The sequence below is a fragment of the Ooceraea biroi genome, chromosome 10 (assembly GCF_003672135.1).
Source record: "Ooceraea biroi isolate clonal line C1 chromosome 10, Obir_v5.4, whole genome shotgun sequence".
NCBI classification, from domain to species: domain Eukaryota; kingdom Metazoa; phylum Arthropoda; class Insecta; order Hymenoptera; family Formicidae; genus Ooceraea; species Ooceraea biroi.
This window is the reverse complement of record NC_039515.1, coordinates 1,476,946-1,504,303: the sequence shown is the minus strand read 5'-3', so window position 1 is coordinate 1,504,303 and position 27,358 is coordinate 1,476,946. Positions and strand designations below refer to the sequence as shown.

The 27,358-nt window shown below is 41.0% G+C and overlaps 3 protein-coding genes across 7 annotated transcripts; 2 read left to right on the top strand and 1 right to left on the bottom strand.

The window, feature by feature from the left end:
• Positions 1-31: 31 nt before the first annotated feature.
• On the bottom strand, positions 32-6,078 carry LOC105274707. Of its 2 annotated transcripts, none has more exons than XM_011331038.3 (7): positions 5,764-6,078; positions 4,389-4,805; positions 3,648-4,113; positions 3,405-3,562; positions 3,140-3,307; positions 2,412-2,924; positions 32-2,147 (listed from the first exon to the last, which is right to left on the bottom strand). In XM_011331038.3, the coding sequence occupies exons 2-7, from the start codon at positions 4,774-4,776 to the stop codon at positions 2,140-2,142; spliced, it is 1,701 nt and encodes a 566-aa protein (XP_011329340.1). In that variant the 5' UTR covers positions 4,777-4,805; positions 5,764-6,078; the 3' UTR covers positions 32-2,139. The 2 variants fall into 2 exon arrangements, with proteins under 2 accessions (XP_011329340.1, XP_011329338.1); XM_011331036.3 differs by having other exon boundaries at positions 32-2,128.
• A 1,636-nt stretch (positions 6,079-7,714) lies between these two features.
• On the top strand, positions 7,715-9,206 carry LOC109610680 (mediator of RNA polymerase II transcription subunit 29-like). 2 transcript variants are annotated; one of them, XM_026973226.1, is made up of 2 exons: positions 7,715-7,770; positions 8,366-9,206. In XM_026973226.1, exons 1-2 carry the CDS (start codon positions 7,763-7,765, stop codon positions 9,003-9,005), a joined length of 648 nt encoding a protein of 215 aa, XP_026829027.1. In that variant the 5' UTR covers positions 7,715-7,762; the 3' UTR covers positions 9,006-9,206. The 2 variants fall into 2 exon arrangements, with proteins under 2 accessions (XP_026829027.1, XP_019885745.1); XM_020030186.2 differs by having other exon boundaries at positions 7,726-7,869.
• Positions 9,207-10,062: 856 nt separating this feature from the next.
• Positions 10,063-25,596, top strand: LOC105274758 (serum response factor homolog). 3 transcript variants are annotated; one of them, XM_026973223.1, is made up of 5 exons: positions 10,256-10,753; positions 12,997-13,248; positions 19,124-19,229; positions 21,427-21,555; positions 22,058-25,596. In XM_026973223.1, the coding sequence occupies exons 1-5, from the start codon at positions 10,256-10,258 to the stop codon at positions 22,285-22,287; spliced, it is 1,215 nt and encodes a 404-aa protein (XP_026829024.1). In that variant the 3' UTR covers positions 22,288-25,596. The 3 variants fall into 3 exon arrangements, with proteins under 3 accessions (XP_019885743.1, XP_026829025.1, XP_026829024.1); XM_026973224.1 differs by lacking the exon at positions 21,427-21,555 and having other exon boundaries at positions 10,075-10,753; XM_020030184.2 differs by lacking the exons at positions 19,124-19,229; positions 21,427-21,555; positions 22,058-25,596 and having other exon boundaries at positions 10,063-10,753; positions 12,997-17,124.
• Positions 25,597-27,358: the final 1,762 nt, after the last annotated feature.

Below are 27,358 nucleotides of genomic sequence, written 5' to 3'. Positions count from 1 at the left end.
TTATATTTTTTTTTATTTTTCTCTCTTAAACGGCATTGCGGAGTCACGCGTTTGCATTCCAACGTTCTCTCTCGATATTCAATGTACACAGCGCCCATGACTGTCGAAAAATAAGAAGTGATGAGTGTCCGAGAGCTGCATTATTTCCTTGATCAACATAACGTCGTATTCGTGCAAACATGTGCTAAGCAAGTAGCGACGTGGTCGCCCTAATAATTCGTTCGAAACGCCATAGAGGAGGAATCCTTGCACACCCTTATGCACAATTTTGATTATCTAATCGCTTTATATGTACATGTGTCCGGGCGAAATCAAGCAAGAGAACGTCAATATCTTAACGGCCAACGTATAAAATACGTTTACATATATATCCCGATGCGGAATTAGTCAAAAAAGAAAGAAAACCCATTAATATTCTCGTCATCGACAACATACGAGTTCGTTTCCTCACTCATGCTCGACGCTATCGATCCCTCGTAACGTTATAAATAATCTATCTGTTTCGCATTATTCTCATACTTCTACTATGTGTACTGTCATTAGCATAGACGAAAGAGAAACAAATATATTATGTATACTTTTCGCCACACAATTACACAATCAAATGATGCACGTTTTAATAGCTCGAAAAGAAAGACTGACAACTCGCTGGCAGCTGAAAGCTTGCAAAATTCTTTGTAACAAACGTACGCCGACAAGATACAAAATATATGAGCTACATTAAAATATCTATATATATATATGAATTTAATTTTAAAGATATATAAATCATAGTCGCCTATCTTAGTCATTAAATATACACTTTTTCGTCGCGCGTTCTACAATCTTTGACGAAAAAAGGAAACTAAAATTAACACATAGTACATAAATGAAAATTTATACATTTGAATGAAAGATTGATCGCTCTAAATAAGCGATATCTCCTTTTCTTCTTCTAGAATGATTACTTCTATCTGGCTACATCGTAATGTGGCACCACACACTCTCTTTCTTTCTCTCTCTTTCTCTTTTTATTTATTTAATACGGACCCTGCGATTTTACAATAATGGGCCGCGATAGGTGCAAATTCAAAGAAACAAACATACAAGCAACGTGCTACTTTCCGCTCGCGAGTCTCTTGCGGATCCAACTGGATCGACAAGGAGACGATTCAGGGCACTTCTTTACTCTGCCTGTCTTTATGTAGGCGCTGGACCATTTTACGTGTTACTTTTTTTTCTTTTTTAACAGCAAGAGAATTCAGCGTAATGTACAGTAATATATTGTACTTCGAGATCTTTTGCCGATCGATCGGTGATTAACTCGAAGGACTGGCAACACTCAGGATCGTTCTCGTTTCCTCTGTTGATACTATCTTTTTTTTTCCTCTTTTTCATTTCTCTGTATCTTACTCACTCACTCTATCTCTCTGTCTGCTTTACAGAATACATATAACTCCCATCCCTCCCAAACATGTATATTTGTACATAGTATATATCATATCCAATGGAAAGTGTACATTAAAATCAACTGAATCACGTACGGTTCACTCACCACAACATCAAAAATAGACTATTGCAAGAGTGCATTAGTATGTGACACCCTGTAGATTAGTTATTACTCAACTCAAGGTACCGTTCCCACACATTTCCGTGACTTTCTTCTCCTGAAAGAGTCTGAGACGTAGACGATATGTACAAATTTTGTATGATATCACAATATAGTACTCACGTAAATCTGAGTCTTTCTTTTCCTTATCTTTACTTTTTATTATTTCTCTCTTTCTTTTTTTTTTTGCAAATGCGACTTGACGAATCTGAGATACAAGTCGTTGATCCCGTATCGTTGGACTATAATATTATCGCAGCACATGATACATTTAAAAATCTTGAGATCCGTATATACGTATATATACATAATAAATTGATTGCAATTTCAAAGAGGTGTACCACACGTACATATTGCCTACGATACAGACTCGGCTGTAACTATAGCGTAAAAAAGCAACGTTAAGTTAGTTTTATGTACGACCGCGCGGTTTCTTCCTTGGGGAAGGTGTCTCCTCGGTCGAGAGAACCACGCCAGTGGTGGCGGCCACGCGCTTGGGACGTCCCGTCGTTTTACTGGCTTGCGTGGCTTGAGCAGAACCTTTAAGTTAATCATATAACTATAAAAAAAGCCTCAGTTTAATAAACAACTTTGACTGATAACCAACCGACAACGCACATTCTCATATCAAGTATCAATTGTGTCATCAAATAACTTGATTGCTCGACGAGTGAAAATTTCACAAGAAATCAATTATATTTCTTGATAAATCTTTTACATAGATGTGTAGATTATGGACACTTTATTATACAGATACACGTTCTATAGATACGTGATACGTAGATGAGCCACTTTGAAATAGATCACGTATAAAATTATTTACCTCCTAACTTCGTTCTTGGAAATCCGCGGACGCTATTGCTGTTTGGTTGCTTGCCGTTCTTCTTCAGATCCAACTTCTTTGTTTCCGCATTGTTTTTAGCATCCGCCGTGGTATTGGTGGCGAGATTGACAGCGGTGGCCGTAGCAGCGGCAACGGTAGTAGTAGCAACCGCTGTAACAGTGGCGTTGGTGGTAATGGTTGCTGCAGCGGCAGTAGTCGCGGCAGAAGTGGCAACGTCATTGCCTAAACTATTGCCGGACTTTGTGCTTCTGTTTAGCGCCCTCTCCGCCCTGCTGGTGCCTTTCGCGACGGATTTAGCAATCGCCAAGGCCTTATTGACTGATCGTTTCTTCGCACGGCTCATCTTGGACGTCTTTTTCTCTGATTCTTCCTCGTCCGCTTCGTCGTCCGTCGAACTTGCCGCTCGCTTAGACTTTTTGCGCTGACTCTGCTTCTCGTGCAGGCCTTTTCTTCTCTTCAGCTGTGACTCGTCTTTATAGAGCGATAAATCCACTGTGAAAAGGAAACATCGCAATTTACCGATGAGTCGTTTAATTAATCGTTTAAGACAGAGCTTTTACCAAGTTTGAATAATTCTTTTTAAATCTTTTTTAAATTTTGATATATTAAACTTTGTGCTATAAGCATCGTAAAATATGTGATATATGAATATAAAGAGGTTGGGAAATATTTCAATTATTATCTCGGAATATCACGATCACACTTACATCCATCCGGATGTTCCTCTGTAACTCGAGGTTTCTCAGACACCCCAGCCTCGACGTCGATAGCCCGTTTCAGGATATTCTCCGTGCGCAGCAGCTCTATTCTGGTTAAGCAGAATTTATGCTTGTCGACTTTGCTCAGGTTCAGGTTCGTTAATATACAATCAAACTCTGCAAGTTAAATGGGAAAATTAAGAAATAACGATAACACATTGCTGCAATGTAATAAAATAATAAAGTTCGAGATGCAAAAGTTTCGGACAAATACCTATAGTGTCGTAGAAATCTGGAGAGTAGAATTCACCGTTGGTTTTATCCTGAGACAACCAACGTATGCGGATACGCCTGCTCGATTTGTAGATGTTCTGCATCGCTTGGCAGACGTAAAAACTTCCCTCTGCATTCCGTACGGCTAAAAATTCGTTTCTGGCGCAACAAAAAAGAATTGCGCAATTAATTCATCCGTGCAAACATGAATGACTTGAGGATCGTAGAGTAACGAAATATTTACTTGTAGAATACGATGAGCTTATCGTCAGCGGTTTTAGAAGGCGGAGTTTTGAAGCTTTTGACCAACAGAGCGATCTCTCTCTCGGGCAACGGGCTCTGATAGGGCTGTGTTTGAATGCGGTTCCTCTTGGGTTTACTTGCCCCGTCAGCGCTTCCACTGGATCCTGCCTTCAAATCTTTCAGCTCTCTAGATTTTCGCTTAGTTGTCTTCGGGGAGGTAGTGATTTTTGCGTCAGGCTTGTACGTGGTAGTTAATGCGGCGGCGACGCTCTCGCTTGGTACTTTCGAACTCTGATTTGTGGGTTTCACCTTTGGAATTTCATTCTTTGTCGGTGCATCTTCCGGTTTATGTGGAGACTGTTTTATATGTACCGAAGTGTTGATGGCCTTGCCATCCGACTCCTTCGACCCGTTATTCACGGGGGTCTTCTTCTCCTCGACCTTAGTTTGTGCTGGTGTGCATAATGCTATAAAAATTAATGTAACATAATGTACATAAATATTTCCCAAGTTTTTATTTATTTACAATATCGCAAGAGGTACTTTGGATATGGATACATTAATTGCGTATGATTATGACGAAAAAGTCAAATATATTAAATTAATACATATCAAATATAAATTATCAAAAGAAAAAAAACAATCAAATGACAAAACATAATTCATGCTCATCGTACATATTTATATCAAATGAAAAAAAAAGCTTTTATTTATTCGATTGCCACAGGAAACAATGTCTCACCAGGAAAATCCAAAGTTAGAGATGTCAGCTCCTGTTCCGGTTGCATCTCGCACGGTTGCTCGGGAGCGGGATTCTCAGGACTCAAGTTGTTGTTTCTGTTGGTTTCGCTTTGCTTCACAACAGCAGGCACATCTTGCTCGGTCTCCGTTTTCGTTGTGATCTCCACGCCGTTTGGGATCAGCTTCTCGGTCTCCGGCTCCTTTTCCATATTGCTGCCTATATAAGGAGGAGTCTGGTACACCGAGGGTCTATGGTCCTGCACTAGACTAAGCGGCTGACTGGGTGGTTGCAGCGTGACATAGCTCAGGCCGCTTCCCGTCAAGGGCTTCATCGATCCAGACTCTGATCCTGGTACCACTTTCTGTGCCATGGCATTCATCGGGAGCATGGAGTAGTCAGGAAATGTCAGCGATACACCTATTTCAAATATCATTGCTTTTAAGACAAATGCACTGATTTTCCATTGAAAGGAGCAATTCTTTGTTCATAAGATAAAAGCTAATGAAAATTTATTGTTATTATTTTTGTGATCATATCACCAGTTATTTTATTGTTACTTTAGAAAAAGAGAATTGATAATTGCAGTTATAATAAAGTTATTTAAAGTTACTTGTAATTGATATATTATATATATATATATATATATATGTGTGTATATAGATTAGATCTACGATAAGATTTCCTGAATTTATATACTCTGCCCTAGTCGATTAGCTAAACAGTAGTCGATTTTATTTTTATTTATCAACCGCGATTTCGACGTGCCGTCAATTTGTGTATAATGCAATCATTCACATAATTGCTGCTTACTGTTCAATGATTATTCCGCTAATTGAGCGGAATATGTTGCAAGCCTCGTACGCGACGCTATTTACGAACAACATCGGAGCAATTAAGAAACAAGAAAAAGAATCGTACGATAATGCAAAGTTTATATAACACAATTATCGTGCCGAGTACATTACATATTGCCCCTTCGCGTATTTTCCCAACACATTCTCACAACACGTCGGGTCCCTACGCGCTATAACAAGCGTTATCTGCCGATAAAACGGGGGGGAAAAAAAGAATACGCTACTAATATTCCTACTAATATTCGAGGAACGCGAGACAGCGAGGAGGAGGGGGGGGGGGGAACGCACGAGGAACGGCGGCGAGAAAGCGGGCGACCAGAAAATCGAGAAAGGCGGGATTCGAGACAAGTGGACACGGGAGCCGCGGCGGCGGCGGCGGCGGGCGGGCGAGCGGGAGGGGGTAGGGGTAGGGGGGTAATTAAAGGAGTAAACATAAACACGAGCGAATTTTCGGTACGGGGAACGCGGCTGGCGCGCGCGGATTGCGCGGCCGAAACGGCGGGATCGCGCTTGCCTGTTACCTGCGACTCGCTGGACGGCCGAATAGGAGGAATCCGTCAAACGCGGAATGGTATCCCGTGTTCGGGAGGTTGACCGCCGCTCTTGCGTGCCAACGCACACGGTTAGCTGGTTCGCGGGAATGCTCGGCCGGCGCACTGCGAACTCCGTTGCGCACCTATCATTTCATACGGCGTACTCGCGCCATAACGATTAGACCGCGAAAAAAGCACACGGAACGCGTACAGCACCTCCGCCAAACAACAAAACGAGCGACGAGAGCGACGAGGAGTTCCGCGCTTCTTCGATGATGGCCCTGGTTTTACCAATAGGAGTAAGCAGGAATGCCAGTCGTCAGATGGCGTCAGTTCGTTCGGGCGCTTGGAGTCCCTAGAAGTACGCTTCTAGGGACTCTATGGGCGCTATGCGTAATCCGATTCGATTCGTCTTGCGACTTTCTTTACCCTGTTCACCTCGATTGGTCTGCCTGACGTGATACTTGAGAGTTTTGTTTTCTCTGCTGCTTTAGTTGGCCAATCTGATTTAGTATTTAGAAATTTTATTTTGTTCTGCCTATTTTGATTGGCTAATCCGATTGGCGTCTAAATATTTAAATTTCCTGTCTGTTAAGGTGCTTTTTCATGCTGACGCTCGACGCTCATTTTTAGCGTCAAAACAGGTCACGTGATCAAATCGCGCCAATAGTGCGCTAATAGATTCAGCGTCGAATTTCCAGCGTCGACGTTCCAGTGTCGACGTTCAACGCTGCTTTTCAGCGTCACATTAGCACGTGAATGTTAGGTTACAGTATTTACTGGTATATTTCTGAACACACTCATTAGAATTGAATTATTGTGTATAATATCATTTTCGTAATTAACATATCGTTTTTAATAATTAATAATGAAAATTTTTTATCTTTTCCATATTTCTTTCACTTTCGTTTTAATCAATTGACGCTGTTTTTTCTGCTACCTTGACGCTTGAAGCTGAAATCATTCGACTTCTTTTCTCTGACGCTAGCGTCAATGTGATGTCACGTGACGACGCTCGACGCTGCTTTTCAGCGTCTCATGAATTAGCACCTTTATAGGGCGGTATTCAATCTTAAAACGAGATATTTTTACCTTTTAGATACTAATACAGCTATCCGATTGGCTAGCAAATATCTTATAATCATATTTAAGACGCATTAATAAGAGGGTGGATTATAAATACCGCCGTAGTCAGAATGTACATTTTTCAGGGGATGGGTTTTTGCCGATTTTGAGGTTTCATGTTCAAATAACGCACCATGCCCTCCTCCGCAATCTTTTATCATCATGGTATTCTCAACATGGCGTGCGAATAATTGGCTGCGTGCGGCAGAAAGAGCTGCTTTGCAACTGTTGTAAAAACCGTGAATCTGATTGGCGTATGCGCTTGATTTTGATTGAATCTAAAAGCATACACCAGATCCACGAATTTTACACAATTGCAAAGCAACTTTCTCTGCTGAACGCAGCCAATTAATGGTTGCACATCTTTGAACAGAAATCATGAAGAAGAGTCTGGTAGCATTTTGACAACATTAGCAATTTTGAGATAAATGTTACATATACATGATGTGTGTATTAAAGTGCAATTGCACATGTTTTAATCACATCAGATATTAAATCCGACAGTCTATTAATAAATGAAACTGAAAAATGTGATGTATTGCACTTTTTTTAAATGTAATTATGTTTATAATTATGTAATTATATTATGTTTTCTGCATGACATCAATAAAGAATATAATTTTAAATTTATTCCTAATAATACTGATTTTATAAGAATAAATTAAAATATACGGACGTATATGTAAACATATGATACGCGCTCATTAATCTGAATTATCGATCAATTTCGTCGATAACTTATTTTAATTCTTCAAGATCTCCGTATCCAGACGGTGCAAAATCGCCCAACGCTTTTACAAGAGTCAGTTTGTCCACCTGATTGTAGTTGATCAGCTGTTGGTCAGCCTGACGCGACTTTTGTATGAGAAGGTATTCTTAACCTCATGTGTATACCCGTATTCTTGTTTACTCTCACTAATCGTTGAAAATTTCGGCGGATTTGACCGCATTCAATTTATAGAAAACTTGGTAAGGAATTAATTATCACTGATTAAATAATTGAGTGATTTCTAAATGTCCTTTCTTCATTTTTAATTTCCCACACTATATCTCTCTTTTGTTTTGTCATGTTGTGTACATATTGCATATTACACTAATTGAATAACAAAATTAATAAAATTGAATAAAATACAATTACTATGATAACTTTATTCTTGACCAAACTGGCACAAAATAATGTTACATCAGCACAACGTTTCAGCTGTAAATTTCAACCCTTTTCTAGTGCAAGTAAAATACAATTACAGCTTGTTAAATGTAACGAACAACATTCATTACTCCTAAGAGAACAAACACCTGCTCCAAACCAGCATCCGTCCTCAATGAAGGAGAATCCTGTTATAACATTATTTTGTGCCAGCTTGGTTAAGAATAAAGTTATCATATTAATATTGATACTGGCTGATTATTGAACTTTTTTTGGAGAAAATACAATTACGTAAAAGGAGGAACATTATTTGCCTAGGATCACAATGAATATTCCGCCGATTCAACAACCGGGCGCCATGGGAGTGGGACAAATGGGGCAACCGGTGAATACTCAATTATCCCAGAATCAACAGCAAGCCCAGCAAACGCAGCAGGTGCAGCAGCAACAACAGCAGCAGCAGCAACAACAACAGCAGCAGCAGCAGATGCAAGAAAAACTGGATAACATCTCCAAAGTAAAATCATTAGTCGGACCTTTAAGAGAGTCTTTAGCTACAGCTCTCAAGACTGCGGCACAGACGTTACATCAGAACAGTTTGGTCGACGTGGGATCGTTGAAGGGTATAGACCAGTCCGATCATCGATTCAACAAGAACATGGAAGAGTTCTACTCGATTTGCGATCAAATTGAACTACACTTGAAAACCTCTATGGAGTGCCTTTCGCAAAACTCCAGCTCGGTTCGGTACCTACCAATGTCCGTTATAACAACGCGCACGGACACTGTGAGCACGCAAGAGGGACCGGCGCTGTCGTACCCACAATTCTTGATGACAGTGCGCGCACAAGTGCAATTTGCTGGTGAAATACATAAAAATCTTTCGAGTACCGCTTACCCTCAGCAAATTGCAGCAAATTCTAATGATCCTCGCGGCATATCAGACACTCAGTCTTAATTCTGTGAACTTATTTGTAAGAACGTTTTGCTTTCTTTCTTTCAGTGCTCAATAGATCATAAGACTTTATAGAAAGAACCAATTGTAACTGACAACTTTTGAGTTACTGTGAATTGCACATATATGCAGTGTAAGATAATATAGAGTAATTTAATAACATAAACATAGTTTTATTTAATAAAGTATATATATGAATTAAAACTATTTCCATTTATTATATTAATAGAGATTTAGAATAATAATAATAATAATAATTGTAACAATGTGTATTATGGATTTAACATTCCACAGAGAACACAAGAAATTATATAAATTGTTATCATTTGGAGTATCACGGAACTCGTTAGACGCTCTTAGGAAATGAATTACGAGGGGAATACGTATCGAATATTTAGCAGCACGATCGCGAGCTCGCACGACAACGTAATGCCATTAACGTCTTATTAAAGTTCCGCGAAGTTCGTTGCTTGGGGAACACGCGATTAATGCGATGCCGAAAGTTCGCACGTAGAAAGGACGGAGGCGGCAGCGGTGACTCGGAAGTGCGCTTATCCGTAACAGCTATCCGGTCGTCCGCTACGATTTGCGGTCACGTAGAGAAATACGGATGAACCAGGGGGGGCCGGAAGGGCGTGCAGGAAGCGCTACTGTCAGTTGGATTGGTGTTTCGGAGCGGCGCGCCGTGCGATCATTCGAAAAGGAAGGACCACCTCTGTTCACCATATTTGGCAAACTTTCCCTAATATGGTAACGTCTACTTCTAAATATGGCAGCCGGGGACGCCCTCTCGGCGAACGCTGTACCACTACGCGCTGAAACTCGCGGCCGAATATCGCTACAACCTAAGTGTGTCCGGCGAATGTGCCGATCGATCCTGAAAAACGAGTATCATCGCGATTTTTCGGTGGCAATTTTAATGCAAATCCCCGTGCGGTTACGGCTGTGGCGTCACGGTGGACTAGTTTTTCACGGCGGCGGCGCGTAGTGGTGGGGGGCGGCGGCGGCCGCGCAGCGCAGCAACACGCGGAGGCATCGCCGCGGCGGCGGCGGTGAGGCACGTAGGTCAAGTTACGATACTCCGCGCGCGCACTCAGTTCGCGGGGAGCGCTCGTGCGGTGCGCGTTGTTGTCCCGTGTTGCTCTAGATGGTCGATCACGTGGGAGACACTGCGCCGAGTTCCGCACGCGATTTCGTGGCGAAGACGCGCCGCCGTCGTGGGGAAGGGATTAAATGTGCGCGCCGACGTCGTGATGGACAACCCTAGCGGCGGAAGAGACGGTCGGTACGCGAGTCTCGGCTATAGCATGGGGATGATCGGGAGCGATGCTGGCACAGAAATTTACGGCCGACCGTCCACCTCCCAGCTCGCGGCGGCGGCTTCTCAAATAGGCCGTGGTGGCGCCACCATGATGGCAACCGCGGGCGCCGCGACGCCAGGCGTCGGTCCCGTGCAGCGAGGTATCAAGCGTACCACGTCCGATGTTTGTTACGGCGACGACGGTAACAATCCGGTGGTGCGGCAACAGGCGCTCTCGCAGGCACAGGGCATGTCCGGCAGCGGTATGCCCGGCGACTGCGTGCCCGACAATCTCGACGAGTCCTTCACGAGCCTGGGCCAGCCGAAGAAGTCACCCCCTTCGAACGGCAAGAAGACCAAGGGCCGCGTCAAGATTAAAATGGAGTACATTGACAATAAACTCAGGAGATACACCACGTTCTCCAAGAGGAAAACTGGCATCATGAAGAAGGTTTGTATCGTCTGACAAACCTAACCGGCTGTTTTAAATTCTCGGGAATGTACGATAGCTCCTACGTCAAAGTGGCAAGGTCGATGTCAACAAAGCACGTCGCGTTTTGATTTGTGCGACTTTAAGTGCTACGCGAAAGAGAAACGAGGGGTGCGTACGTGCGAGCTCTGTGAAAATAGTATCGAAATGCCGGCATTCGCGATTCGTGTACATTGATGGCTAGCGTATCTCGCGCGCGATTGTGTAAACGTCACCGACGACACCGCGACGGAATACGCACGAGCGGGAATTACGAATGACAGCGCGAGTGCCTTTTCACGGTTGTTGCACGACTGCTGGAATTAATCAGTTGTGCCTGCGGTCCAGTTGATGTCTCGAATACTCCAAAACTCTATCCTTTTTTTTTCATTCAAATAAAAAGAAGGAGAGAAAGTGTTTTGAAACATTGGAGCGCCAACTGGACCACAGATTACATCACGGTAACAATTAGTGCTTGTTTCGCTGTCTACCTTTTTGTAATTCTACAATAATCGCGCTTGTTTTTGTAAAATTTATACATTTGCAAGTTGTTCAGCGTCAATTGTAAATACCAGTCGTGTCTTAAATGTATGTTGTTATTATCAAGTTCTTTATCACACAAATTGCATTATTAGTTATTCAAATAGGAAATTTTGCAATCTCTTATGTAATGTTATTTAAATAATCGGTATTTGTTGATTTTCCATTGTACGTTTCATTCTCGTTTATTATTACTTTTAACGCAATTATTATTATTGATCACCAATATTTTTATTACAATAATTTTGAACACCATTGAGCGTTCTCAATCTATTGGGTTGTCCGAAAAGTCCGTGCGGATTTTTTTAGCAACATCCAAACGCAAAACTTTGTATTAAGAATTAATTTTATTGGACCAAATATTTTTTCGACGACTCGTCATCTGTCAGCTGCTTGAGGTCCTTTAAAAATGAACGTGTAAATTATTAAGAGATTTCTGCAGCGATCGGAATGAGTGAAAATCAAATTGCACAAAGTCGGGTGAATACGGTGGATAAGGCAAAACATCCCTGCCAAGTTGCAATAATTTTCGCTGGGCCTGCAAAGAAACGTGTGGTCTGGTGTTGTCGTGTTGGAACGTAACACCCTTTCCATTGACCAATTCTGGACGCTTCTCATTGGTGGCTGCCTTTAATTGGTCCAACTGGGAACAGTATTTGTCCGAATTAATTGTTTGGTTGTTCGGTAGGAGCTCATAGTATGGATGGGTCCCTTTCAATCCCACAAGATGCATGATTTTCTTCACATGCAATCAGCCTGTTACAGTTAAAGATGGTTCAGGACTTACTTGCCTTAATGTTTTCGCACTACGTTAGTGCAAACAATCCGCTTCTCATCGCCCATCACCAATCTTTTCAAAACTGGATCATTGTCATCCCTTTTCAGAAATGAATCACAAATGGAAATGCAGTCCATCAAATTTTTTCAGTCAACTGATGTAACATTCAAAGATTCAGCTTCATTATCAATCCTAGCTTTTGTGTATGCAAGGAAACGGTTTATTGGCCAATGTTGAGTTTCTCTGCGATCTCCCGAGTCGTGATTTGCCGGTCCGCATCAATTAAAGCCATGATTTAGTCGACATCCGTAGTGATTGATCGACCGGAACGAGGAGCGTCTTTGAGATCCAATTCTCCTGCATGAAGCTTCGCAAAGCATTTCTGACATATTTGTTCGCCCTCCGTACATCTTGCGCATATCTTGCGTTTAGTTTGTCTTCATTTTTACTTTTAGGTAGTAAAAAAGCATTATGCGCCGGAAAAACACGTTATTTCCTTCCATTTTGCTGCTAAAACATTTGTGTTTACTCGAGTGCAATCACTTAATAAATGTATGCTGAAGTATTACCTTTTCGAGCGCACTTGATAGATTGCATACTGAAATTAGCGCATATTTGGTTGAAGTGAACGACATTTGTTGGGAAATCCGCACGGACTTTCCGGTCAATCCAATACTTAAATTTAATTAAATGCAAGAATTTTAATAAATATAAAAAAATGTGATGAGAAGTTATCTGCGTTTTGATGAAGGCACTAAGATGAATCTCTTCATTTGGTGAATCGGCTACCAGCACACAAGAAATCATAAAAAATAGTTTAGTACAAAATAAACAAAAAGCACCACGCGAAAGAATTTTTCAGTTCTCAAGAAGATATTTAACGAAGATATCTCTTCAACATTTCCAGGCATACGAGCTTTCAACACTGACCGGCACGCAAGTGATGCTGTTAGTGGCGAGTGAGACTGGTCACGTGTACACATTTGCGACCCGCAAGTTGCAGCCAATGATTACGAGTGAGGCCGGCAAAGCGCTGATCCAGACATGCCTGAACAGCCCGGACCCGCCGCCGTCAGGCTCGTCGGGTGACCAGAGGATGTCGGCCACTGGCTTCGAGGAGACCGAGCTGACGTACAACATCGCAGACGACGAGCAGAAAGTAAGGCAACTGGTGTACGGCTCGCCGCACGGTGGCTCGCTGCACGGCGGCTATCCCGGGCCCGGTAGCGGGCCAGCGGGTGGCCCAACCGCGGGGTCCCATCCGCCACCACCGCCGCCACCGCCGCCGCCGGGCTCGCAACACGCGCCACCCTCGCACGCGCAACACGCGCATCTCATAGCGCACGCACATGCGGCGGCCGCCTCGCCGAGCTCGCATCTCGTACCATGCTCGAGCCCAGGTCCGATGCTCGCCGGGGGTCCCTACCAGCAATCCTGTCCCTCACCCCTGCCGCCCCATCACGCGGCTTATCATCCTCACATGTCGCACTCGCATCCACAACGGTAGTACGTGTTTGCCACTTGTTGTCCATTCACAATCCGTCCACCGTCGTATTTTGCGCTTTAGATTTTCGGCTTCGTCTTCATCGTACCTACGAGGGGAGATTGTGTCGAGATCGCGTCGAGCTCCTTGCGACGCCGATGACGTCAGACGCGTCGTCAGACTACGAATACTCAGATTACTCGGACAAGACGTTTGTTTATGTTACGCCAATATTTACTGCCGGTTTTCATCGAATTGCGAATGATACTTACCCAACTTGCTTGACGAGAAGGCAATAATAATATAATAAATTGTGTCGAGCTAGAAGGGTAGGGTAGTTTGTGCAATTTACAAAGAATTATATAAAAAACATGGATTATCGTAAAATATCGCGTATCAATTTTTATAAACATTTGTTTTAGTTAAGCGAAAAATTCGGAGTTTTTGTTAACGTAGTAGATGGGGGGATGAATTTAAAAGTCTGAGCGCGAATACTTGGACACCGATACTTGAAAAATCTTTTTATTTGTTTTGGAAAAACCGTTATTTTAATGCTCACCGACGCAGGACACGTTGGTAGGCTATTAGATACTAAAGTAATTTCTCTTACGTCGCTGACGTAATTTCCCTTTAGACGCCATATCATCGGTGAACGTGCGATAGAGGCTGCTGTCCAGTTAACATTTCAGATGCTTCAAAATATTTTCTATCATTTTTCTTCTTTCAAGTAATAAGAAGGAAGTGTTTTGGAGCATTTGGGACATCAACTGCACCGCAGTCAGAGTCACGTATGACATTTGTATCATATACGTGATGGACGCGAAATCAATTTATCTCTCTTACGATCAAGTATTTTTTAGTGTTGGTCATATTATGGCCGATATCACGCATGTAAATCTAGTCCAACCGACAGATGTACTTAAGTATATATGCACATGTTTAAATATGTAATAAAATGTACGTATATATTTTTATCATTAAATTTTCGATCAAGTATCGCGTGTTTCTTGAATGACTTTGCGTGATTTGTGAGATTTCGAGCGAGTCGTAAGCTCCAACACGGAACGGTATCTTGTGGATTTAGACTTGCTATTTCACGTAGCAAGCTGGTCGTGCGTCAAGTAAATACGGTAGTACGTAAATGCAACAGTACGCATCGACAAGAGTCTTCAAACGATAGGAAAGTGCTTCCGATTACGAGAGGAACGTTTTATATTATCGATTAATTAATTATGTCGTAAATTAGGCACGTAGTTTATGTGATGAACTCGGTGAACGATGATGGAGCACCAAGTGCTCTACGTTTGCTCTCCGACGGTTGTTCGTATCTCCACAGCTCTCTCTACTTTATTTCTCTCTTCTTTTTTTTTTATTTATCTTAAATCATATTTATTGAGGCGGCTGTCGACATCTCTTATTTATTAGAGAAGAAGCAGTATGTGCGTGTACAATATATGCTGTTATACAAGTCGACATTGATCGCAATCAATGTTGGTATCTCTATTTTCGTGTACCTTACGAATCTCGTATTTGCGGATATTTCGCGAGGGTAGATTCGGCGGGCTCGGACGGTTTTCTGAGGATGAGCAGCTAGTTAAAAGCTGCCTTGGTCTACCAAACTCGGTGGCGTGGATGCGAGTCCGGGCGAACCCGGCGGTGCACGCTTAGTATTGTTGCGCATTCTTTTTTTTTTAATTGAGCATCGTTGTGTCTCGTCCGTTGTTTCTTTTTTTTCCAGTGTAACGTGTTGTGTACCACAAGTGGCATGTGTAGTTATTGTCCTTTCTTGTAGAATAAGTAGCTAGTATCTGGTCTACCTTTGAACTTAATCCACTTCTCCGTCCTCCCTACTTCTCCCCAGTCCGTCACATAGCAGCATCAGCTCCATTCTATCCATCGACAATATGCATGCGTATGTGTGTATGTATTGTTTGTTGATTTTTGTATTATATTGCGTATTCAGAAAGCAAAGCCGAGGAGAGACAGAAAAAAGTAACAAAAAGTAAAGAAGTAAATTGAGAGCGGGAATCGATAGAGTGTGGCCTTTACGGGACCCGATCGAATAGTTGTATAGAAACTGTAATCTGTTCTTCGATGACACACATGCAGAGTACAAATAATGATAATGATAACAATACCGTTTACGATTTCAACGATAATCTGCGAATAGTGCGCCTATCATGGTTAATTTGTATCTTAGCATCTGTGTACATAGCATAGTAACTGTAAAATACTGTGATAATATTTATATATTTTTTGTGTTTATATATATACACACGCACGACACACACACACACACACACACACACGTACGTCTTCGACAATATAGTCCCTACGACCACCGTAATCATTCCAACCTTGTTTGATTCTCTGCTGATTAGATTCTTATTGTGTTGAACATTGTCGAATCAATGTTTTATACGCGGGCCAGGTAGGTATTTTTCAACAATCCTAATTCTTGCTTTGCAATCTGTAGTAACATATAAAAATTCAATAATGGAACTATATTGTATGACATTCGAGAAACTTTGTGAATATCGCATGTCTTCGAGAGATCTCTAAATAAATACTGATTTCTAGGAGGCATTAAAGAAGATCCATGTTTTCATGGATCGTGCGTGTGTAGAAAATCATTTTTTACGAGATATTTAGTTTTTTTTATATATATAAACAGACGTGACTAATTTCGAATAATTATCGTTGTTTCCTCTAAAGCGCGATCATCATCATCATCATCATCATCATCGTTTTATTATTATCATTCTGCGAACGAGCGTTCATGAAACTCTAGCTTAAGTTCGTTCCAAGTTCTGCGCTGAAAAGGTCTGTCGAATCTTTCGCAATAAAAGATTTCGGATTCGTGTAACGAAGTTTTAGAGAATCTTATTTCGCGTTTCAGGCACAGGGGCCAACATATGCCTATTTTTGACAATCTGCTTTGGGATATATTTAGAGATCCGAAAACATATCCGCAGTGTGTCAGAGATTCCTTTATTTCTAACGATGCGCATAGAACATTTTCTGTAAGTTATATGTACAATATATATATATATATATATATATATATATATAAAGAGCGCAATATCATTATCGCGCGATACATTCTCTTCGAAATAACTGCAACCGTCACTCAAAGTTTCGAGATGAAACAGACGCGCGAGGAAGAAACGCAAGGTAGGTTTCGCATCCCGGCCAAGCAGCGATACGTGTGATTGACATCTTTTCCCAAATTGTTTGTTTATTCTTGATGCATTTTTACCGAATAACAACGCTACAAGCGCACGTAACAGTACTGATTTTTATGTTAAACATGGTGATTTCGACGAATACTGCAGCGAAATAACAAAAATCTTCTCGAAGATATCAACAATGAAGAAATGTTGGAACTTGAGCGAATCAAGATGGCGGATGGTCGCTATCGTAATTTGTATGTGCTGCACTTACTTAACCCTTGCACGGTTTTTTAGTACGTAGCATTAATAATAAGCAAGTAATACAGATTACGTATATTGTATATGAAATATAAAGCAATGAACATGCGTTTGAGTGTCTTGATGATTTAATTTTCTGTCAATCGACTGGCTTTTTTTTTGTATCTTCATCCAACTTTTTTGTCTTGCCGAACCTATAATGTTCTCCTCATCTTCGAAAAAGAAAAACAATATTTCGATAATACAGTAATCGGTCTAAAAGTTACTGGAAATTAGCTAGAAATTAACTAGAATAAATTCTTCTAAGTGAGTTTTTACGGATTTTTTTTATTTTTTCGCGGTTTGTGCGTTCCGCCAGCAATGAGGGTGCAGTGAGTGCACCTTCCGGACGATTCGCGATCCACTTATCGATAGATGGCGGGCTCCGTCTAACGAGCGCGCGATTTCCGGTAACGGAAACCCGGAGCGTGAAGCTACTGAAGTTATCGATATCCTGGAGGAATCGAAAAATATGCAACACGATTTATGATTTATTTAACTGCGTAACGGCGCCATGAGCCGCCGTCACTTGGGCCGCGCATTCGCCTGGATTGCGGAGGAAGAAAGCGCAGATATAGGTGTATCGCTTCGCGGGCGCGTGGAAGGGCAGAAGCAGAAGAAACGAGAGAGATAGAGAAAGGAAATGGACTTGGTGATGCCCCGCAAGAGGGAGAGAAAGAGGGACAAAGAGGCCGCGCACGCACGTACGTACGTACGCACGTAAGGTGGAAACGGAGTTCCATATACGGTCACCTTTGTCAAAGTCCGGTTGTCGCCATATACAGGCAATGTTCGCGATGGCAGACACTTATATAGAGTCCGACTTAAGAGTCAGGAATGTTGCTTTTTGTCGCGCCTTCTCTATATACACACGTACACATGTGTACACACACATCCGGCCGCGGGAAATGGCGGGGTAGGAAAGGAGTACGAGAGTACCCGGAGTAGTCGGAAGCGAGCGCGCACCGAGAGATCGACCGCCAACGGCGAATAAGCATCGCCATGGCGGATCCGCGCAGCTTTCGAGCTTTCCAATTGGTGTCCGCGCGACCGCGTTCCCTCGGCTCTTCATGGACAATCCGGGACGAGCGGGAACGCGCGTCTCGATCATCGTCCCCGTCGCCGGATCAAGCTTGAGCGGTAATTAGCATAAATCGTCATATTTGTACAACAACGTGGGGATTTCTCTCTGGAACGTAAAAAGTGGACCGCGACTGTCATTGTTGAAGTCTCCAGTGGGATCTTTCAGCTGGAGCGTCACGTGACGCGTCACTCACGAGAAAATAAGCGGAACTCGCAAAATGTAACATTTACAGCGCCGGTGATTTTCTCCGCGCGGAAGATACGCAGCGACTGAAGAACGGATTGAGGAACACGCGCAAATGGGCCCCGTTGGGAGTCCTCTGCACGAACGGCGAACGAAGAAGCTGGACGAGGGAGGTTTAGCTAGCGCGAGACAAGAAGAAGCGCGCCCGCCCGGTCCGTCGACCGTCGCGAGTAAATTCGCGAGAATCTCTTTTCCGCGAGTGCATCGCGCGCACTCGCGCGCGAGTGGAGTCCGCGAGAGATGACCATATAAGGAGCGCGAGCAAGCTCGCGCATCTCTGTCTGCTAGGTAGGTAGATAGGTAGGTTGGTAGGTACGCACGCGTGTGCACGATGCGTGCGTTTGATGGACGCCACTTTGCTGGGAATGTTCTAATCTTCTAATGTTCCAGTAATTCGAACAATTCGAGCTGCGAGTGCGAGTCTCGAGGCACTCGCTTCGGATTTCGGTCGTCGTTCGAAGTGTTCGATCATTGCTGGCGATTCTGAACACCACTCCGAGTGTACTCTCGTATTACTCTCATACTACTCTTGGTACTTTGCGTACTTAGCAAGTACGCTCTCTCTCTCTCTCCTCGTCTTTTCGCGTGTTTCCCGCTCGTTCTTGCGCTCTTCGTCCGAGACTGATCCCTCGCGGCGCGCAAAAAGGTACGCCGTTAGCCATTCGCCCCTATTCCGTCGTTCCTTCTTCCCGTCCACGCGATGACGTATTCAAAGCTAATTCGCTAAATCGTACGTTCTTGTTGTTTCTTTCAGGAGGACGGTGCGTCGCCCAGATCCGACGTTTGCGCCAACGAAAGCGACGGTGATACCAGTGACGGTGACTCTCCCGTCTCTAAGGACCTCAAGAATAGTCATTCGGGTAAGTTTCATGTGCGGTCGCAGTAGCATAGAATGCTAAGATCTTACTTTTGTTGCTTGAGTTAGGATTTACAGAAACCTGCTTCTTTATTCTTCTGAACTCTATGTAATTATTGCGTTTCCTGAAAAATTGAGGCACATATTTTGTGTACGTGTATGTATAGAATTAGCTCTAATATAAAAGAGTGCTCTTTATGTGCTCTTGTGCTCAGTCAAAAGGAGTGACAATCTGCTTGTCTTTCTAGTGTCGAAACTAGTTTGAACGCAATTGAATAGAACAGATCGAGTTTTGCGAAAGAAAATGTTCGGGGTTCTGGATGTTCATTATTTACACCTATAAATTCATTATTTACAAAAAGAAGGCCAAAATCGAATTGAAACGGCCCACATTGCTAGTTGGATTCGCGACGCCTTTCATCCGAATGCTAATCACGTCTAATCGGCACCGATACTATTTGCGTTGCGCTTGACCCCATCGCGTGCTGATAACGAACAGCTGGTCAGCCTAAGCGCGAGTAAGTGAGTAGCGAGTAAACACACACCGGTCGCCGGACGCGCGCGCGAGAGGGAGAGGAGGCGGCGAAACGAAAAGGCAAACGGAGAAAGAGGAAGCGAAGCGTGAGAAAGGGTGGGAGGGTGGTGAACCAGGGACAGGGAGGGAGAGAGAGAACGTTTAAAATGCGAAAGGCGTGCGAGCGATGACGGGGTTATTCGTGTAGGGAGTCCGTAAGGAGTCGCACACGGCCGGCGATGACCAAACTTAGACGACAACCGTGCTGCCTAACTGGGAAGTAGGATCCGGTCGAAAGCCGCTCCGTACGCGCGCTGCAGAACGCGCGACGCAGGTGTACACATAAATATCGATGCTAATGTGTCGCGTGGATGCCATTCTACCGCGCTACCGATCGGTTGCGGCGCGATCGCGACGCGAGCGCGTTTTTTCCGTGCGATTCCCTCCAGCCGGCTGGCCGAGTTCGATAATGATTCCGCCGTCTGCCGGTTATTGTGCCTCCCTCGTTTTTTCGATGCGTTTCGAAACGAGACGTGTAATACATCCCTGTGGCACAACGAAGGCGCGTGCGAGAGCTCGCATTATCATCGGCGAATTATATTAATTATTTCAGAACAAGCTAGGTAACTGAGCAATCCGGGTAATCGCGATCTAGATGGCGAATCAATCAAATTAAACACATATACTTGTGACAGCACAACGTAGCTTGTATATTAATTTTATAGCAGGAGCAGGATGGGCAAGCTTTGAAAAATAAAAATACAATTCTCCAAATCATTGCCACGTTGAGTTGTACCGTCATCTAGACCCGGATTACTTAGTTACTGATTTAATAGAGCACGCGAGAGAGAGAGAGAGAGAGAGAGATTGCAATTTGTTTTTTCTGCATATACCTATTTCGTATTATGATTGTTTATAGAAAGTTTCAAATGCGCTACTAACAGATGCTAATTGGATGCTAGTTTAACGAGCACTAACGCATAAAAGAAGATAGAAAGATTTTAATGGCTTTGTATAAGATATATAGATCTTCTTTTTGTAACTTGCATTGAAGATAAGATTCAAGAAATTTTGTAATTGCAAATTGCATTTTATTTCAGTAGGAAGCTAATTTAAGTAACTGGCAAATTGAACTAGTCAGTCTGAATAGTTTCCAATTACATTCTATCAAAGTACACCTTTTAGTTTTTTACCTGAAAATATAGTCTTTTAAGGTATACCTTGATAGAAGAATCTTTTAGAGTATCTCGCGTGTACAATGTGTAGCACTTTTTGTTAGATGTAGAAATATAGTGAATCAGAGCGCAGTTTCGCACTTGGGTAGTCTAGATGAAGTCTCGATTCTTGGCCATTCCCAAGTGTTTCTTACTGATATTGTTCTAAGAAAAAAAGAGAGAAAGTCAAGCAAGAGAGAGAACAAGCTTAATGTTATATCGAACAACGCGTCTCACTATTATAGTACATATATATACAACACATATACAAATAGAAAGTATCCAAGATACACTCAAGTATCTTACATTAAATCTTAAATTCTTAAATTAAAGAAATTTAATTCTTAAATTAAATATCTTACATATGTTGCCAATATCTCGACACCTTTTCCCGAAATAATGTTTTCTTGCTCGCGTCAATCGCTGGCGAGTGCAGTTACTCATACGTTCAATTCCTCTCTTTGATTTCCTAGGAAATGTGCCTTCATTCTCTGCAGGGATTATGTACCAGATGCCTCAGAGTGTCATTTATTCGCCTAGTCCAGGGGTCTTGCTCGGCATAGGACAAAACGGGCAACCGGTGCAAATATCTCAAGACGGAGGTAGGTTTTTTTCTCTGCTGCGGCGAGGAACGCCGCGATTTACGCAATATCGCGCGGTACGAGTTTCGAAATATCCTTAAGCCTTTAGCTGAATCTTGCTCGTAATTTCCGAAATCGGTGGTTCCTCGCGGAAATCGCTCGCGCGCTTCTTTCGCACGCTTAGATCACCGATGATACCCGGAGTCTCAAATTTTCATCCAGTACATTAATAGACTGGATTGAGTATTGATTAAGTTCATTATACCTAGAAGCTGTACACCGATCGAAACTGCTAGTTAAACGAGACTCTGTCAAGATTGATGATATCGCCGAGTTAACGAGGTCCCTTTGATCTCACGCTAAAGACGCAGATGGAGATCGGGTGATTTTCTAAAAACACACTTAGATCGAAACTGGAAAAAGCAATCACACAGCCGTGGAAGGCAGGGTCAGGCAGGAAAAGTAGCATCGCAGTTCCGCGACGGCATGTCTCATTTGCTTTTCCCTTGCGACTTCCTTATAGGTACAGTGGCATCGGTGGCGACCGCGTCACAATCGAGTCAACCGTTCATCACGATACCACTAAATGTCGCGATGAGCGCAGCGGGATTGTCATTACCAGTGACTTCCAGGATGACGTCCAGGTCGCCGACAACGACGACGACGACGACGACGACGACGACGGCGGCGGCGGCGGCGGCGTTGTCCACCTGCAGCGACTTGCCATCTGACTTGAGCAAAGATCGGGAATAACGCGGAGATTTTTCGACAACGATGAAAGTAATAGTTAAGTCTGCGCTTTCGTAGCTACAAGCGAGAATGATCGTGAGCTGAAGCGAACGGTGGAAACGACTTGCGGATGTCTCCGGATTTCTAGTAATTCCTATCATAACGACAGAGTGATCGAAATTTTCGGGCAGATTGAGCGACTACGATCTATCGCAAAGCGGGATTCCTCGCTGCCTTCCTCTTCGCGCTTTTGTTCGAGAATGGATATTCTAGAATAGCTCTGTGCGAGAGAAACTAGGAATGATATAGGACTACCAAATCACTATGAAATCATTTCAAGCATTTCTTGATTAACACAAGATTAGGAACGTATGAATTACGAAATTGTAACGCTACTGACGAAATAGCAGTCGTGACGTACATAGTACATAGAAGTACACAGGGATAGGGTGAAAATAGCATCAGTAATGAGAAAATAATAAGAATAACACATTTAGCATTATACCTATATAAATCCACGTATACACTATATCACGTACGTATATTTGGATGCAAAAGTACTTTCAACGCGCGCCAGCTAAACTAGAAATAGCAACTTTCTTGTCTATTTCTAGTTTGTCTTGAGAGATACGCTATCCAGATACGCTACGGTGAACAATTTAGTCAATACGTACATTCGGGTACTTGAGTCAAAGCATTTCGTATATTATATACCGAGAAATAGACTCTCTCTCTCTCTCTTTCTCTCTCATACACATATACACACACACACGCGCGATGTCGACGACATCCTAATGTTTACCATTATAAACTGGTCCAAATTGCGCTATAAATGTGTTATAAGGATAAATTAGAGATATTTCATTCCGGCGGAATTGGTTGAAAGGAAACATACGTAAAATACTCCATTCCTTAAGCACCGTTGCAAGAACTTCAGTAGCGTCTTTTGGAAACGCTCACTGCCAATTATAAGACTGACACCGCAATGTGAGTGCAGTGTCTACATGAGCATCAACAGTCTCTAATTTATCCTACTCAGTTTTTCGGCGGAATCGTGTAATTTGTTCGCAAATAATCTTGTAATTAGAATACGGTTATTTATCATTTTCACTCTTGTCCTCCGAATATCTCAGATCTCGAGTTCTGATTATCGCGTTATTATATCTTGTAATAAACAGAGAAAAGCCAACATAGAGGCAGTTCTTCTTTAATTTGCAATTCTGGAGTTATCGATTGGAACATTGACATCAGCCGTGTATTGCGCATGCTGCAATTATTATTCAATACAACTAGAATTCACGCGCGCACACACACACAAGGATAAAAATAAGCTTAACCCTAGCTTCCCACACTTTCAATTTTCACGGGCTTCCCACACTGGGGTACAGGCTACCCCACGTCGAACATTTAGTTAAAAATATAAGAAAAAATCAACTGATTTTAAGTTACTTTTTTTCCATAGATACGCCACACATCAAGGAATGTGCTTATGCATAGGACAATTTGAAAAAGAAAGTAGCTTGTAAAATATTCGCTTGTGAAACAAGGTCACATTCAAAAATCGTGAATTACTTTATTTTACTTGGGGTTTCAGGCATCCCTACGTGGGAAACCAGGGTTAAACTTCTTCTGAATTTATATTGTAAATTAGTATCGCTAATTTGCTAAAATGAGTTACAGATACCGCGGGTATACGATGTGTAGTCGCGATAAAAAAAGTATGCAAGTAACATTTATAAAAATAAACGAAAACTCTCCCCCTCCCTCCAAAGTCTTTGTCGGTCACCGTTCGGACGATATCATCATATCGAAATATACGTTAACAACATCGTCGAAAAGATCGCAGACTCGAGTACACTATCGCCAATAATGCCAACGTGTCAATTCTCTATCGGTTAGATTTGCAATTTAGATTTGCAAAAATCCTTATATCAGCATTTTTATCATCTTCACTAGCGCAAGAATGATTACATCGTAACTATTACAGGTTGTAATAGCGATGCATTCAGATTAGTGAAATTTTGACAGTGTCAATTACTGACAATGTACGTCTATTACGCGAAGATATTCCCTTGTGTAAAATAGCGCAACAGGAGAGTTCGCGGTGAATTATAAACTATACATAAAGATATAAATGTGGCACAAAGGGAAAGAAAACTTGAGATTGTATTTGCGCGACTGTATTCTCGCTATCATGTATGATCTCGTAATGGATTACTTGTACAAAATTGTTGTGAATGGCAAGTAGTGCGAGTGATCCATGGTTGCAGTGCAATCTTGGTAAATTGTAAATCGAGACTTGTGAAGATAGGCGTTGTCGCAGTATCAAATATACGCCAAAATGTGCAATGTTAAATACCTTCGAATCAAAGCGTAATTGTTATTGTTTAGAAAACTTCAGCATAATCTAGCTCACTACTTGATATGACAGACACATATGGTGGTATGGATAAAATAAAATAGTTGAAGCGAAGTATTTGTTAATAAGTGAAACTTGACTGTTTTTAAATATAAGGTGACTTATATTTAAATAAATAAATACTTAATATGAAATATTTAGATTCATATTAATTATGAATTATGTTAATACAATTTGTATTGTTAATTTCTTATATGTAAGTTGTAACTCTGAGAGGAACATGTTACACATGTTGTACTTACATGCACTGAATTTTGTGCGATTACAAAGGAAATGTAAACTCTTATTTTATTCATACTACTTGTTTATTTATCACACAATGAATATTTAATGCTCGCAGTTTTACGTGTCTGCTTTAAATGTGTTGGCCTCTCTTTTTGTTTTACACAATAACGTGTAATAGATTATATGAAGTGTTTATTTTCTTCCATCGAAAACATATATGCTTGCATTACACGTGATGTGAATTGTTCTTTAATTTGATTATTAATTGGAAAGGTAATAGAGTTCTAAACGAATTGCAAATAATGTAAAGTGAGAAAAAGATTTTGTTATTAAATGTTTAACGAACTAATGAAATTAGTGTGATTCAACGTTGTCTGAGAATTTTGTTGAACGGTGTGGATATTAGATATCACACACATATACATATATATTATATATAGAAGGACGTACGAATCACGAACAAGCAAGGAATTCTATGAGAGACGAATATATATAACTTGTATATTGTGTTACTCTGTCTATTTTATATATAAATATTATACATAGGTATATATATACATATATATATATATATATATATATATATACACAATATAACTTTTTTATACATTATAACTTGTATATCAAAATGCTGCAGCGTGAAGAGTGTTTGTAACAGAATGTCGTAACGAATGAAAAATTAAAAAAAATCCATCATTGTTTTTTCTTTTATACTAACCCTAGATATATAATAATTGCGTCGATTGTGTGCTATTGTTAAAACCGTTTTTAAAACGTTACAAAAATGTGGAAGAAGAAATGAAAAAATCAAATATACAAGTAAAATAAGACCCATATCAAAACGTACTTATGGCGATAAAAGCGCATCTAAAAGTGGTTTAAAAACCATCTTGGCTGAGAAGTCAATTAAATGCTTTTATCATTGTAAGCGCATTCTGAACATGGGCCAAAGTATAATCTTTATATATATCGTTTGAAACGTGACACTTTAACGCATCATTTAGTAAATGGTTTAATAATTTGGTTTAATAATTTTAATAATTTGGTTGAGATCATTGGAATTTCTGCGTTGTTACTGAGTTACGAAGATGGAAGATAAAAAATGCATTTTCGGCACTTGACGTTTTTTTATCACAGTAAAGAAAAAATGTGCAAAACTTAAAAAATTTGTAAAGCATATGGAGACAATGTCATTGCGTTAGTAACTGTATAGAAGTTCGCTAAATTCAAAGCAAACAATTTTAATCTTGAAGACGCGGAACTGAAGACTTTCAGCTGTGGATGATGACCAAATCAACGCGCTAATCGAAAATAAGGATGCACGATTCGGGAGATAGAGATCATAAAGATTCCAAAAAAATACCAAAAAATTCATGACTATTTGGTGAAATACTGTGGGTACGTTTCTCACATGTATGAGTTAATCGTGTTTCATTTTAATCTTAAAAACTCATACGAATTTCTTGGATAATCCAATATTTTCTACGAATAAAATAATAAGAAATAATGGGGGAAAAAATGGGAAAGAAAAACCCTTGAAGTATCGCAAAAGAATTGTAGCGTTCAAAATCGTATCTCGATATAATATAAAAGAAATAACATTCATTATAATACGTGTAAATCTATTGTCGAACGTTTTGTCGGATACCGCCCATACAGCACGAAAAGATTGCATATATATTGCAGGAATCTTCCACCGCAACGTAGCAACATTGCAAATTCATTGCGAAATGTTTCTGCAGCATTGCTATGGGATTGCAGGAATGTGAAAATGTCCGCTTTTCGGAACATTGCAACGAAACGTCATAATAATATTGCAATGTAATGAATTTGCAATAATTATAATTATTCATTATTATATACTTTAAATATTTTTATTTATATAACTTCAATATTTTTATTTATTAACATAAATAGACAATTATATGTAATATAACAATAGTAATAAAAAATGAAATAAACATTTTCTCTATTTTTGTTATAAAAAAGTAACTGTTCTTTATAAAAAAAAACTTAAAAATCCTCTTCTTGAGATATTATTTTTCCTTTAATTATGTTAAAATATTTTTCCTTTAATTAAATAATTGAATCTTCTTCGTTTTTGTTTGTATGTTACCTGTAAAAATAAAATAGGAATTAAAATTCATATATTAGCATAAAATTAAATAAAAATATACATACTACAAGTATGTATAGAATTATATGTAAAATGACATACTTTGATCTCTCAATCTTAACCGGAGCTTGAGCAAGCCACTTGGAAATGCATTCAGCAATTTCTGCATCAGTGGAATGATTGTGTATTTCACGAACAGCTTCTATAACAGAAAAAGTTATTAAAAATACTACAACTATTAATATGCAGTTTTCTAATGAATTTCCATAATTTTGAGGTTATAGTGGTATAAACCGTGAGATAGGCAGAGTGATTCTCTATTATAATTAATAGAT